This window comes from Trichogramma pretiosum, unplaced genomic scaffold (genome assembly GCF_000599845.2).
Source record: "Trichogramma pretiosum strain Unisexual culture from Peru unplaced genomic scaffold, Tpre_2.0 scaffold56, whole genome shotgun sequence".
Classification (NCBI taxonomy): Eukaryota; Metazoa; Arthropoda; class Insecta; order Hymenoptera; family Trichogrammatidae; genus Trichogramma; species Trichogramma pretiosum.
In genome coordinates, this window is record NW_019641680.1 from 975976 (window position 1) to 990648 (window position 14673).

Sequence of the window (14673 nt, forward strand, 5' to 3'; positions counted from 1 at the left end):
ATACAGAAAAATATTTGACCGTCGTAATTTAATGATAGTCAATAGAACATAAATTCTGTCAGCGACAATAATGGATAGCTTTTTTAAAAAGCGCAACAAATCTTTACCCTTTATCATGCGTTATCACACACTTGCAGCTAATAACGAAAACTGTTTGTTAAAAATAAATCTTCATAAAGTTGAATCAAAAAACTCCTTTCAACCAAGTCCAGATCTAAAAACGATAACAAAATGAAAAACATTGTGTACTTGCATGCTTTTATAAAATACTGCTTCACATGATTTTAAAAATCTCTGAACTTGGATGTGTTTAGGATCGTAGAAGAACATAACGAAATGGCTATCATATAGATTATAATTCTAAAGTTATTGCCAAAAGATGTAACGAATATTTTTCCAATTTATAGATGACAACAATATTATGACAAAGCTCAAAAATATTAAAACCACATTTATAGTATTACGTTAATTCAATAATCATAATTAATTCCGAATCCATCTACTTTTTCACTTAAAGAGATAGAACAACAAATACAAATAACACGAGAAAAATAATTTATCAAAATTTTAGTTACGAATAATAATTTTAGAATTCAGTTGTGTTGGAAAAAATAAATCGACCGTGTGCAAGACTTGACAATCAATTTTTCATTTTTGTCATTTAAAAAATTTTCAACAAATGCTTCGCAAAATATCAATTGCGATAAATGCAAACCTACGGCAATTGATTTTCTCTTTTTTTTATCGTAAATAAGGTAGTTTACCTGAATTTTTCTGACACTTGCACCCATTATTCACAAGAATCATCATATTTTTTAAAATTCAATGGCTCATTTACAATTGTGCGAATATGTAGAGTGCTATTTTTCATCATGTTTAAAAAATGTTTATTTACAATGTATATATTTGTCTTAGAGGTATCATAAGTAACATAATGCAATGAAATTGAAATACTTTAAAAAAAATAACGATTGGAATTTTGAGAAAAATATTTTTGAAATAACACAATAATGAGAAATTAGAAAGCTATTTAAATTTGTCAACTTGAACAAGTATCATTTCGAAAAGCTTGAAATAATGTATTGTTTTGTATTAGAAAGTTTTATTGATTTTGAATATTTTTATACTATGATGAAACGTAGCCTTTAAAAATACTATGGAATTAGAGACAGAAAAGCCAGAAAAGTTGTAAAAAAATAAATCTTCTGACTCTTTGCCTACCTTTTTTAACAGTATACGTCGCATGTACGAGTATCTTAATTGAATGTCTGTACACAAATAGTACATAACTATATGGCATTGAAAGATTTTTATTTTCTAGTGTAATTCCATTCACTCTTTCATCTTGTATGATAACTATGACAAAATAGTAACAACTTTTTCACTTTTTTCATTCAGTTCACACAATCACACAGTTTTTTTTATTGATAGTAAATAATAAGCAATGTATTAAAATGTATGAGTCAACGATAATTAATGCTCATTAACTCCTTAATAAAGCAATGCATGCTTTTTTTGGCTGTGACAAGTAAAATTAAATCCAATATATACTCATAATCATTTACTTTTTCAAAACAAATAATTCGCTAACTGGACACTGAGAATAATACTCAGCATGAATGGTCCTCAGCGGATCATTTTGAGTCAACATGGATTTTAAGGGCTTTTTCCGTTCTTCGTGGTCGCCTGCATAATGATGAAGATGACAATTGTGTCTGTAGACTTGTATCTCGATTTGACGCCACATATGGATAACTTCGACTTCTGTCGTCCACTCGCGGCGTTTCCTTTGAATTCCTGTCAAATGTGTAAAGATACAATCAATTTAAACTTTAATATCAAACGTTATTCGCTAAAATAATTTTATTATCATATAAAATGGTTTACCTGTATAAAAGGTAAGTTTTAAAATCTACTTCAGTTTGTGTAATTTGAGACTTCCAGAGGAGACTTTCTATACTATCATTGTGGACGGAGGATTTCGGAGCGGGGGGAAAAGTTGCAAATTCTAAGTCTTCCTCAGGAATTTTTGATTTACTAGATATCTAAATAATAAGTTTAAAAATATTTCATTATAGTGTCGTACATAATTGGCGTATATAGTTAGCGTATATAGAAATTATAAAATAAAATAATATTTACTCTTTCTATCAACTGTTGTGAAAATTCAGATTTTTCAACAATCAATTCTTCAGGCTCATCCATAGTTCCGTCTGATCGATTCCACCTCTTAATATACAACAAAACTTCAGATTCACTCAGCTTAGCTTCTTCCATTTTCTGAATGCATAGCTCATAATTTACAGAAATATAACACGTATCCTGATCATATACATCCCCTATACTGTCATTATTATATTCTAAGAAACGCCACTTTTCACATGGCCAAGTTATATCATAATTTTCTTTGAGTGCAGAAATCACTTCTTTTTTGAGTTCACTGAGTTCCATTTTTTTCTTCAATATGACATTGAATGATTTGAACAGAGGCTAAAACAATATTATTGAAAATATTAATAATTCCAAATTCTTTTTTTGCAAATTTATTTTGATTTGGAAAATTAAATATTTACCAAACGAGAATTCATTTCTAAAATATAGACGTTTACTTTAACTTCGTCAGGCAAAACAACTCTTCCTAAATTGATGTAATATTTTTTATCGTCTCGGAACCTCGTTGGAGAATACATTGGGATATCCTCCACATTGATATCACCAATACTGAAGTAACTTCTGGGAATTTTAAAATGAGGTTCTAATCTTTCTTTTAATTTATCTTCATTGAATGAATCATCCATTGTTATCTCCCAAACTAAACATATTAAAATACATTAAATTCTTGTTTTTCATCATATATAATTGTAGTGAAATTTATTTTGACTTACTGTCAGGCTGTGGCAATTTTACAATTTTGAAGTACTTGTGAACATTCACATCTTCTTGAGAATTTTCATTGATAAAATATGAATTTGGTCGAAGCACAGATGTAGGGGAAAATGCAGTATCAACATCAAGTTCAGAGTGGTCTGGTGCATCGCCTACCAATGTTCTGTCACTATCACTTAAACTACTATCCTCGCTATTACTGGTTTCTTGTGTTATCCAGTCATCTGCAGAAGACATTGAAGATGCAGAAGTTGTATTTTCGCTCACTTTCTTTGAATCCTGGATTGACTTCCACGTTTCACAAGTTGTGTTTTCGAGACCATTGACTTTATCTGATGTAGTAATTGATATTTTATTTACAAGATTTTCAGTTTCTTTCAAAGTTGAATTCGTTGAAAATTGCTTTCTTTCGTGCACCCATTCTACGTTTGATTTAATTTTCTTTTCAGTAGAAATTTTTTGAGATTTTTTGGAGGAAAAATCGGATGTTATTGAGCAGTAATCTAAAGAAGCAGATTCTTCTTCGTTATTTAAGACACAAATCATTTTATCTTCTTTTTCAACATGATTACTTTCTTTGATTTTCTCATTATGGGAAACATAATCATCATAAGAAGGAACTTTCGCTGCTGCTAGACTTTCTGTAAACAAAAAAGAATGTAATTAAATGATTTTTTTTACTTCTTAAAAGTATTTATTTATTTTTTTTAAATGTTATACTCACTTTCATTAATGTTACTTGAATCTATTTGAAATGTTATAAGGCTATCTAGACTTTCAACAAAATCGTGAAACATTTTACTCGTAATACTTTTCAGAGTATCAGGATCGTAGCCGATGCCAATGCTAACTTTCAGATTATCATCATATGGTCGTTTGAAAACATCATTATCGTTCAAAATGTAGTGTTCATATGGATCTTGGTACATTATGATGATGGAATTAAGATCAAAATCGAAATGTTTCCGAAGCTCCTCCTTATATTGTTTGCCTGTCATAGCATGAGGGCCCCCATGAGCTCTAATGTATTTAGGTCCATCGACATATTCTCTTTTTATGACATCAATTACAAACACCTGCATAATTTTAAATAATAATGAAAACAATAAACCGTGGATAAAATAAATGATATTTTATTTAAAAAATTAACTCAAAGTACCTTGGTGAATATAACAGGACTAATGTATCTATGGAAAACTTCATCTTTTTTCCTTATATCTAACAACAATTCTGGCAACCATCCACGCTCTGAGATATCACTTAATTCTTCTGATTCTTTATTGAAATAGTCCTGATTAACAAGATCACATTTAAGATTATAGGAAACAATTCGGCATTGGTCAAGTTCAACAAAATTTTCAAGATTAGCTCTGCGATATACACATTCAACTAGTTGACTTAATTTATAACTGTTATTAACTGATACTTTGACACTTTCAAGCACGCCAGTTTTTGGATGCTTATAATATACAATTTTTTCATACAGACTTTCGACACTTTCTTTATACAAGCCATTTACTTTATCCTCATTCATTTTTTCAACAAGAGTCTGAAAAAAAATGTACATTTATGAAATATTTTATTGAAATAAAATATAAATATTAAATAAAACAAATACCTTGATGTGGGGTGGAAAATCTTCAACTTGCATTGGTAGAACATTTCGCTCAGGATCTATTTGTCTGTACATGAGCATGTAAGCGTTTGTACTACATCGATACGTTGCACTAAAATTCGATCCTCTGTCACCCCCACCATAAGATTTAATAATTTCTTCTTGAGTAATCTACAAATCAAATATTTACATTATTCATATAAGAAATATCTTTTCCTAACAACCGATACACAGTAATCTTTACATACAGGTTTTACAGTTTGATCGTTGAAACAAAGCCACTTTTTGGTTCTGAAGTCTTTTATGTAGGCATAATAATGTCCACCACTAGCACTACCACTATGGATCATAATAGAAAATAGTTCATATATGTATGGTCCTTTTGCTGCTGCATATTTTTCTCGTAATATCTCATTACTGTGATTGTGCAAACTACAAGATGATGATGACAAACCATTACTCATATCTCCAATACCTGTCATAAGAAGATCTCATGAAATAACATTAAAATATAAATAACATATAAATGTGTGTGACAAACCTTCATCATCATCATCATGATTGTTTACGTGATTACTGTTGAATGTTGCATCATTTGAAGAACAGTCATCATCTGTGGCATTATCATCAGGAAAAGTATCAGTGATTTTGGAATTTATGCCGGCGTCTTCGGTATGACAAGGCGATTCTTGATTTGATGTTGGTTCGATAAATGAATTCAAATTCAAAATTTCAGGAAATTCCACTCTGTAAATAGATTATAATATGTAACTAATCAATTATTCTACTAGTTAATTAGAATTAAAATTTGTTAAATAAAATAAATTAACCTCCTTACCTATCATTCAGCTTAATCCTAAACAATGCATTGTGATCGAAGTCAAAACGCTTCAATTGAAGTGTAAGAATATATGGAAATTTGGTAAATTTGAGTCCTTTATGAGCGTTTGATTTTTTATTACATTTTTCACAAAAATATTGATTATTTCCCTCCAGAGTTTCATATTTTACAAATGCTTCTAAGGCTTGTTCCTAGAATAAATATTAAAATTTTATTTATTTACCCAAAATACCTGGTAAACAATAAGTGGTACTTACCACACTCTCGTAAGTTACACTAGAATCATATGACCTTACTGGCAATGGGATATCAAGGAAAGTATCATCTCTTGATTTTTCAGTGTTACATGTCAGGCACTTTACATAATCATGTATCTTACCTGCAAAATAAGGAATATTAAATAAACTTTGTTAATAAATATAACAATCGAACTCACCCTCATACAGTCTATTTATAAGATCAGCTTGAGGAGTATTTTTGAACCTTGTTTCTAAAGCTTCAAACATTACTCTACATAATTCTTGTATGTCGTGTTGGAGCCATGCGTCACATGATTTCCAACCAAAGCTTGTTGTTAAAGCAGTTGTTTCTACAGCAGGTTTGGATGACGTCTGAGAAAAACATTATTTTTAAAGGAAACCTGCTTTAAATTAATTTCAACATATATTTGAATATAGAAGAATACCTGCAAATTTAAAAAAAGTTTTTGCAATTGATAAGGGATACTTTTAATTTCAGAATCTACATCAGTTATCTTATATTCCCAATTATATAAAGCATTACGGAATTCAGGAGTCATATACAAAGCTTGAAGAAGACTGTTTAAGTAACATGTCATAGCCTGATTTACTAATCCAACATAATCTAGAAAAAAGACATCAATTTATTGTACACTGCAATATTATGTTAGTAAACCATTATTAATTACTTTCACTCACTTTGCTCAATGTCTTCTGAATTATCGCAAATGATTCTTTTTGGAGAATCATAGTTCTCTAGAGAGTCTCTGTGATTTGAATGATAATCCAAATTATCATTTAATTTTGTTTCATCATCTTCAGTCATTTTATGTCTATTGTTATTTTCAAAACTATTATCGGAAAATTCATTTGTAGGATATGTTGGGCTGTATTGCAAGTTATCCTCTGGATACGTTTCATCACGCAAATTGATATGAACTTCTAAAGGAATATATTTCAACAGTTTCAATGCCTTTAAATCCGGAATACGTTCTTCTAAGTCTTTTAAATTTTTAACAGCTAGTAGCTAAACAGAGAAAAGTTATCAATAAAAATTTTTTTTGAATATTATTCATACTCACATTTTCAGAAGCCAATTTGATAGTTATGCATTTTGAACCTTCTCCATACATAGTTTCAACTCGTTGAACAAAGAGTTCATTGTCATTCGAAAATTCTTGTGTTTCCTTGATTGATTTGTTTGCATAATGACGTACAAATATAACAATCATATTATATGGATCCTGAAAAAAATGCATATACTTTTGATTATACAGACTTATTAAAATAAAAAAAAAATAATAATAACAAATACTTACAGGTGCTTTGTCCACAGGAACAGCAAGTTTATCATCTCCAATGTCAACATGAACTTCTATTGGAACAAAACGTCTAACTGATTCTGACATAATTTCTTCAATTCTTTGTTTGAACTCTTCGAGAGTTAAAGTTTCATCCTGCAAATGTGAAATAATTTTATAAAATAGATGAAAAAAAGTCAATTATATTTGCAAGTGTTCAATACATACCCCCTCAGATGTCTTAACATGAAATACACATTCCTCTGAACGATAGTCGTCATCATGTTTATCCAAACGTTGCGTGTTTATTCTAATAGTTTCAAGTAGTGTCTCTGCATCTTGAGGAATTAACTCACATCGAACTGTCTGTTGATTATTTGAATTGGTGTAAATGAACAAAATTGTGAGAGAGACATCCTCCTTCTGAACCATTTTCTGTAAAATATGAATTTTTAATTGAATAATCAATCAAGCAACTTTGCAGAGAATATCTAGCAATTTATTATAAATGCTTTTTGATAAGAATAGTGAGCTTAGAAAGAAAGAGTAAAAAAATTTGTCTAAAAGACCATGATGCCATTCAGCATGGTACAATATTGCTTGAAAAGCTTATAGTCTGCTGCTATTTTTAGACCGTCTAAACCAAGACTTTGAAAGTGGCTCTTGGAACTATCATCACCCCTTCCTACTTTCATAATTTTACTCAGCTAGATAATATTATAAATTTTCAACAGAACAAAAACAAAAAGTACCGTTTAAACTAATTGAACTGAATAAACGCGATCGTTGCTCTGGAGTACTTGGAAAAATCCAGGGTACAACTTATACAAATAACTCCGAAATTATTGATTAAAAAGTCACATGAAAATCACAAAAAATTCGATCACGTCATGAAATTGTTTTTTGAAAGTTCGTAAACAATGTTACATTTGAAAAACACACGCAATTTCACGATTGAAGAGAGACGATAGTTTCATAATCACTTTCAGTCCGGTGTTATATATTTAGAGAGAGAGTTCGAAAGTTATTTTAAAATTTGTCAAATCGCGAGAGAAGCGACAAAAGGTTTTTTCACGCACAGAGAAGACAGAGAGGAGAGGAAAATTCGCAATCTATACACGGGGCGAGATAGACTGGAAAAATCCGTAGCAATGGAAGAAGCGCGCGAGGGCCGAACCTTACGGCGTTAGGACCGAGGGGCCATGGGTTAAAAAAAAAAACTTCTCGAAAACTTTGGTAGTTAGGTAAATACCCTTGGTCCAAATTCTCTAATGGGCGAAACGAGGCGTGTGTGTGCGTGTGCGTGCTCGCTCGGGTCCGTGCGAAACTCTCTGCGAGAGTCGCACTCCAGGTTAGAACGTGGATCACAATATATAATAGGCCAAAAGGAGAGAAAGAAAAGAAACGTTTGATTTCTCGATATATATATACATACACACAAGTGCGTCGACTGCGGGCCTATTATATACGTTGTATCGTATATATAGGTATAACAGAGAACCAACGAAATATACGCGCGCTATATAGTTATACAGCACATATATATATACAAACACGGACACAAGACAGCAGCAAGCCTCGCTCGCTATAAATGCGTTTAAAGCTAACTCAGCAGCAGCACTCGGGAGCAGCAGCAGCAAAAGCAGTAGAAGAGGAGCACACACGAAGCGTCAAGTTTCTGCTCGATGACGAATAAAATGTTTGATATATCTATATGCGTGTGTAAGCCCGTTTATCGGTCGTTGCACAGAGAGAGAGAGACAAGACAGAGGCATGCGACTGGCACGTCTCGTTGCAGACTCGAGAGAGAGAGAGAACCGCAAGAAGTATGCACATGCATGTACGTATGCATCGACGATACAGGAGGAGGCAGTTTTCCTGGCAGCAGCCAACTTACGCGCGATTTTGGGAGCTTATTATAAGTATCCTGCACGTATCGCGCGTGTGTGGGCCTCGACGATATATAATATAGAGTTTATCGCAGCGCGAGGCAGACGATACTAACTACCATATAGCACTACTATATACGACACATCCACGCGCGTGCGAGTTGTCTCTGCGCGGCGATAGAGAACGGCGAAACTCCCCCGAAAAGGTGTGTGAACATCCGCAGATAAGTGGCGCAAAAAAAAAAAAAAAAAAAGGCAACGAGACAGAGACAGAGAGAGAGAGAGAAAATGTACAGTAGCCACGCGCGGGCGCGAGGAAGAAAGCGACGATAAAGTATATTTGACTACTATAATTAACGATACGTACGCATCACGGAAAAATGCACAGCACTATAATGCGTGTCTCGCGAAATTCTCAAATATGCGCGAACTCGCAGTAGCAGTAGTAGTAGTATATAGATGCGAATGCACACTTATTATATATTATACGTGTGTATTGCGTACAGAGGAGCTGTGCTGAGACAGACGGCTCTGCGGCTACGGCGGCGGCGGCGGCACACGCGCTGCGACTAATATTGCACACACAAGTCCATGTATCGTTTTGTATATATACGCACACTTCTATCTACACTTTGTATATATTATTAAACTCGACACATACACACACATACTCACATTATTAAATATATACATACGTAGGTGATTTATAAATAATGTAATGTACGCATTAGATCGTAACTGTATATATCTATACGGCACACGCGCGAGAAAGGAGCTGCTGCGGTGCTGCGCGAAATTTACACAAACATCATCGCGCTGCAGGCCGGAACAATGCGAGGGAATGAGAGAGAGAAAGCGAGAGAGTGAAAAAAGAGGGAGGCACTGCTTATATGCTGCACTCCTCTCACTCACCGCGAGGCCTATAATGCTTAGTTAGCGGCAGCAGGCGGATAGTAGTAGCTCATGTGCGCACGATATATATTTTGACACTCTCAGCACTATATATACCTATATATATAACTGCAACTGCACTCGAGACAGTCGAATTTATGTATATATACCTTTGCGCTGCGAACGTATTACGATGTATAGTAATACGTTTGATGGGCCTTCGCGTATATAGTATATCGTATACGTATCGTCCTGCGTTGCTCTTTTTTTAATTGGAAAGTAATGATAACAACAACAACGTGACGTATATCTCTATGCTATACGGTCGTTATTGATAAGAGCATAGCCGCGCGAGTACCGATACGCAACTGATTGTGTATAAATGTGTACAAAAACGGGTCGACGACGACGACGACTACTGCTACGACTACTGCGGCAGTATATAGCAGTAGCAGAAAAGGAGGCGACCACGCACAAAATATACGTCACCGCACGCAAGCTCGGCCGACTGACGTGTTCCTCCGCGCGCGGCGTGGCCGCTTTTCGTCGAGATTTAAGCGCGTGCGACATACATATATATGCGTGTATATCGCCGTGCCTCCCCGCGACTCGGTTTAGCGTATTTGACGTAGAGCGTCGATTCGATTTTCGCTATATACGTGTATATAGATATAGGTATGTACGCCCCCGCAAGCTCGTTGTTGTAAACAGACGTTACTCATATACGCAAGCTTGCGGAGTCGGATTTTTTCCCTTGTATAGTAAAGATAGAGAGGAAATGAGACGTATATATTTATATGCCTTTAGTCGGCCCCTTTTTAATACATATATATAAAGCAGAGAGAGCACCGAGATTTATTTCTATCTTTGGATCGTCGAGCGATATTTAATACTCCATTGGAAAAATTCAATGTAAAAGATCGGGGAGAGCGGAGCTTACGACTTTTCGCTTAAATTTTCTTGACCGCGTGAACGAATATATGCGCCGTGTCGCAGAGATCGGCATTTTTTTTTTTTTTTTTTGAAATTCCGTCAGCGAACGTCCGATAAATATCTGCGATGAAATCGGATAAACATATGTACTCTTATCGATCGCGAGACAATCTACATCGCTATTTAGATCGTACGATTTATTTTCTAAGAAGTGAAAAAATTACCGTATCTTTTTCCGAACATAAACTTCAAACGGACGGTTACAGGATCGGGTGTAGGAGTCTCGAAAAAATCGTTACCATACCGATTTTTCGATATCCTTTGACGGACCGCGGCCGCGTCGGGTCAGTCTTATATTATTCATCGTCCTGCATCGAAGCCTAAACATTTCGCCTACCGATTTCGCGTTGTCTCATCTCGCGATCGTATAATAAGTAGTCGCATTAACGAGGCAAAGATCAGGGATCGCGCGCGTCACTCGTCGACCCGAAAAAAGCGAATGCGCGCGTAATATCGCGCGCGCACGCAAGAGGCTTCTTCGTCCGGTGCAAAGTTTAACGGGGCTTTTAAGACTGCGGCGACTGGCGAGAGAGTCGAAGCGCGCGCGAAAATTTATTAATACGATGTGTCCCCTAAAAATAGTTCGTGCCCGAGCAGCTTGGTTGGAACCGCCGGAGTCGCCGCCGCCGCCGCCACCGGGCCGATTATTTTGCTCTATATCTCAGGTTCATACATATATAGGTGTGTGTGCGTGTGCGTAGCTATATATATTGGGTATTTAAAATGGAGCCATACGACACTCGCAGCTCAGCTGCTAAAAAGAATGAATCGAAGAAGACTGTCACGTACTACGACTGGCGCCTCCATCGCGTCGTCGAGTCGGTGCGTCGAATTTCGGGCGTGTGATTTCGTACGTTTCCGAACGTATACGGTAAATTTGCACTTACCGCATGCTACTCGTAATTATAATAATAACGTTTTCGGTTGTACGCAATTTTATTTGAAAATCGATTGCTCAATAACATATCTTTTTTTTTGTCGAATCTACCGCTTTGACCTGTTTCGTTATCTATTCGAGTTATATTAGTCATAATTTTTATGAATTTACCGAAAAGTTTTCTAATATCGGTCAAATGCCGAGTTGAGTAGGAAAAAAACCAAACAAAAACACGCAGATTTCCTCGAAGTGTAAGTCAATTTTCCCAAATGAACAAGGTGCGCGAATTCACCGATGTCAATTGTCAATGCGTTTGTCCAATTTCCACCCGAAGACGACGTCGATTTCCCGCCGACGTTCGATATATCGTTTTTCGTTTGCCGAAATTTGGGTTAAAACACAGGGCACGGATTTAAATGCTCTCTCGAGTCGCGCACACGGCACTGCATGAGTAAACCGCCCGTATAAAATGCGTCAGAGCACGTTGTGAACCATCGTGAATCGAGATCAAACTTATATATACTTTCGCCGCAGTCGCGCGAGGTAGTAAACAGTGTCGCATGCAGTCACTGGCTGCTTATATAGAGTTTGCTTTCGAGATTATTTTCACGAACGAAAATAGAGGATTTTTTACTGGGAATCGCTGGAACAAAGACGGCAGGCATTTTCCACGTGGTCTCAAGGCGGCCTGCGTGAGCTCGACGAATCTCCTTGACGAGGACAAAGGACGTCGATTATTTTCAATCTCGGCTCGACTTTTTATTTACGCTCCCGATGACCCTGGCTGCCGAGTGCCGGCCATTCCGTGACACCGAGGATCGCACGCACGATGTTGCCCAACGAATACATGAACAGACGTATGTTGGGTAATTGTTACTCTCTTATCCCTTACCCTATTTTTGTGCCTCTCTTTGGTTGTAGCGTGTTTACAAACAAATAACCTCAATCGCCAATCGTGTCGCTGCCAAAGAGAACAGTGAAGCTTTCGGACGCGATAAATTTTCAAAAATTTTCACATTGTTTTCATTAGTGTTCAATTTTTTGCAGGGCACCCTGCATTCAGAGATGATGAGGACGATGATACGGATGATGAGTTTTATATTAGCCCAGAATACGACAGCTCAGATATGAGTGATGTTGAGGAAATTTCCAGCGAATCGTCTGATCACAGTACGACCTCTGAAGATTCGGATTCCGATGGTTCGATTTCACACAACGATGATGATGAGATTGCGGTAGTTGAGTTAAGAGAGGATAATAATGGAGGTAATAATGGAGCTGAACGAGAAGTCCGTGACAGTGTACCCAATCAAGCTCCAGTGGCGGTATTGGTCAACAATGTGCAGGAAAACCGTGACCACGACGATTATGTCAGCCCAGGTAACTGTTTTCTCATTGATTCATTTGCTGTGTTTTGAAAGAAATTTTTCATTACTTGAATTGCTTTTGTTTTCATTTTTTATAGCTGCAAAGAGAATAAGACTTGATCCCGAAGTATCCACACTGCCCCGACAAAGTGTTGCTCCAGAACCTGCTGACGATGATGTTGACAAGTGCTCGATTTGCTTGGACACATGGGACAACTGCGGAGAACACAGACTCTGTGCCATAAAATGCGGTCACTTATTCGGACATAGTTGCATTACTCAGTGGTTGAGCGCCAGACACAATAGATGTCCTGAATGTAATGCCAAAGCTGGACCACGAGATGTACGAGTTTTGTATGCAAAAAAACTTGTTGCTGTAGATACGTCTGAATTAAATAAAGTTAAAATAGCACTAAAAGATGAAGTAGATAAAAGGATGAGATGTGAGAAAGAAGTTGAGAGTTTGAGAGGTTTGAGAGATTATCATCAAAGAGAAATTAGTGAGTTAAATCTCAAGTACAGAGAGCTTGAAAAAAAGTATGCAGAGAGTCTTCAAAGGAGAAGTTTGCTATCCATTGATACTTCTGCACCATTAGAAATTGTTAAAACATTTGACATTAAGAGTGGACGAGTAACAATTTACAATTCCACACATAATTATCTTTATACATCTTCTTCAAAATCAGTTTACAGACTTTTTATGGATAACATGACGTTATCACCTCCATATCAATTACATAATTTGGAAATTAGAGATATGTGTTTCCAACCTCAAGGAGAGAACACATTACTTACAGTTGGATTAGATAAAAAATTGGTCCTTGTAGATGTTAGATCATCTAATATGATACGACAAATTCAAACAGACATTGCGTTATGGAGCTGCTGCTGGTCCAAAAATGAAAGAAATACATTTTGTGTCGCTGGAACAAGAGGAACCATTTATGAATATGACATAAGAAGTTTCCAAAAGGAAAATATTAATGCTGGATGTGATGATAAGTAAGTTTGAAATTATCCAATATTTTTCAAAACTTTACCCTAATGAAATGAAGTAAATTGTTTTGTTTCTCTACATTAAATATATTAATTTCTTTTTCATTCTCAATTTTAGATCACCTGTTGTATCTCTTCACTCTGTACCAAAGAATTGCCCAGCTCTCTTGACAGGAGGATATTTATCATGTCAATTGCAGTCATGCTCAGCTTATGCTGCTAAAGGAAGCAAGTATGCGCAAAATCTAATAAACTTAAAAGGACCCTTTACATCACTCAGATTTAATGAAAAAAATAATCATGTCATACTATCGTGCAGAGGAAATGATGAAGAGCCTGATATAAGGCATCTAGTGTGTTCTCTTGAAAGAAACGAGAACCAAGTAAACTTTAATGTTGTCCACACTTTCAAAACTGGAAGTAGTGCTAAATTTCTATCAAAGCCATGTTTTGTGAATTTAAAAGACGAAACATTAATAGCAGCTTTCAGTGAAAGTGAAAAAAAAATTAAAGCTTGGAATATGTCTACTGGAGAAGAACAATATTCATTTCCTTATAAAGGAAATGCACTTGATATGTGCTCAATAGAAAATAATGGCTTATTTCAAGCGGTGCTCTCTACAGACTCCCTTGAGCTTTATAAATCCAAACAATATTAAGTGCATAAGTTCTTGTATAATACTGTACAAAATAATAAATAATATTGATTTTTTTTATTTAACTTGAGTTATTAATGAAAATGTAAACATGTGCAATTAAAATTCACAGAGTTTACTTT

The 14673-nt window shown here is 35.4% G+C and overlaps 2 protein-coding genes across 9 annotated transcripts; one reads left to right on the plus strand and one right to left on the minus strand.

Annotated features, from left to right (window-relative positions):
- Nucleotides 1-196: 196 nt before the first annotated feature.
- On the minus strand, nucleotides 197-9485 carry LOC106654957 (ubiquitin carboxyl-terminal hydrolase 47). 7 transcript variants are annotated; one of them, XM_014375126.2, is made up of 19 exons: nucleotides 9467-9485; nucleotides 7111-7317; nucleotides 6901-7038; nucleotides 6664-6825; nucleotides 6281-6608; nucleotides 6028-6206; nucleotides 5779-5953; nucleotides 5600-5721; nucleotides 5340-5533; nucleotides 5043-5248; nucleotides 4750-4976; nucleotides 4505-4672; nucleotides 4046-4435; nucleotides 3611-3962; nucleotides 2886-3527; nucleotides 2574-2812; nucleotides 2143-2490; nucleotides 1888-2045; nucleotides 197-1797 (listed from the first exon to the last, which is right to left on the minus strand). In XM_014375126.2, the coding sequence occupies exons 2-19, from the start codon at nucleotides 7312-7314 to the stop codon at nucleotides 1635-1637; spliced, it is 4395 nt and encodes a 1464-aa protein (XP_014230612.1). In that variant the 5' UTR covers nucleotides 7315-7317; nucleotides 9467-9485; the 3' UTR covers nucleotides 197-1634. The 7 variants fall into 7 exon arrangements, with proteins under 7 accessions (XP_014230612.1, XP_014230608.1, XP_014230610.1 ...); XM_014375122.2 differs by lacking the exon at nucleotides 9467-9485 and adding an exon at nucleotides 9139-9242; XM_014375124.2 differs by lacking the exon at nucleotides 9467-9485 and adding an exon at nucleotides 8780-8879.
- Nucleotides 9486-12043: 2558 nt separating this feature from the next.
- On the plus strand, nucleotides 12044-14611 carry LOC106654694 (E3 ubiquitin-protein ligase RFWD3-like). 2 transcript variants are annotated; one of them, XM_023460971.1, is made up of 4 exons: nucleotides 12044-12398; nucleotides 12580-12912; nucleotides 12998-13901; nucleotides 14014-14611. In XM_023460971.1, the coding sequence occupies exons 1-4, from the start codon at nucleotides 12362-12364 to the stop codon at nucleotides 14552-14554; spliced, it is 1815 nt and encodes a 604-aa protein (XP_023316739.1). In that variant the 5' UTR covers nucleotides 12044-12361; the 3' UTR covers nucleotides 14555-14611. The 2 variants fall into 2 exon arrangements, with proteins under 2 accessions (XP_023316739.1, XP_014230162.1); XM_014374676.2 differs by having other exon boundaries at nucleotides 12044-12389.
- Nucleotides 14612-14673: the final 62 nt, after the last annotated feature.

Coding starts and splice junctions, on each gene's coding strand:
- LOC106654957 (XM_014375126.2), bottom strand. CDS start 7,314: ATGGTTCAGAAGGAGGATGTCTCTCTCACAATTTTGTTCATTTACACC. Junction 7,039..7,110: donor ATGTTAAGACATCTGAGGGG/GTATGTATTGAA, acceptor TCACATTTGCAG/GATGAAACTTTAACTCTCGA. Junction 3,528..3,610: donor TTCAAGTAACATTAATGAAA/GTGAGTATAACA, acceptor TTTTGTTTACAG/AAAGTCTAGCAGCAGCGAAA.
- LOC106654694 (XM_023460971.1), top strand. CDS start 12,362: ATGTTGCCCAACGAATACATGAACAGACGTATGTTGG. Junction 12,913..12,997: donor CGACGATTATGTCAGCCCAG/GTAACTGTTTTC, acceptor CATTTTTTATAG/CTGCAAAGAGAATAAGACTT. Junction 13,902..14,013: donor AATGCTGGATGTGATGATAA/GTAAGTTTGAAA, acceptor TCTCAATTTTAG/ATCACCTGTTGTATCTCTTC.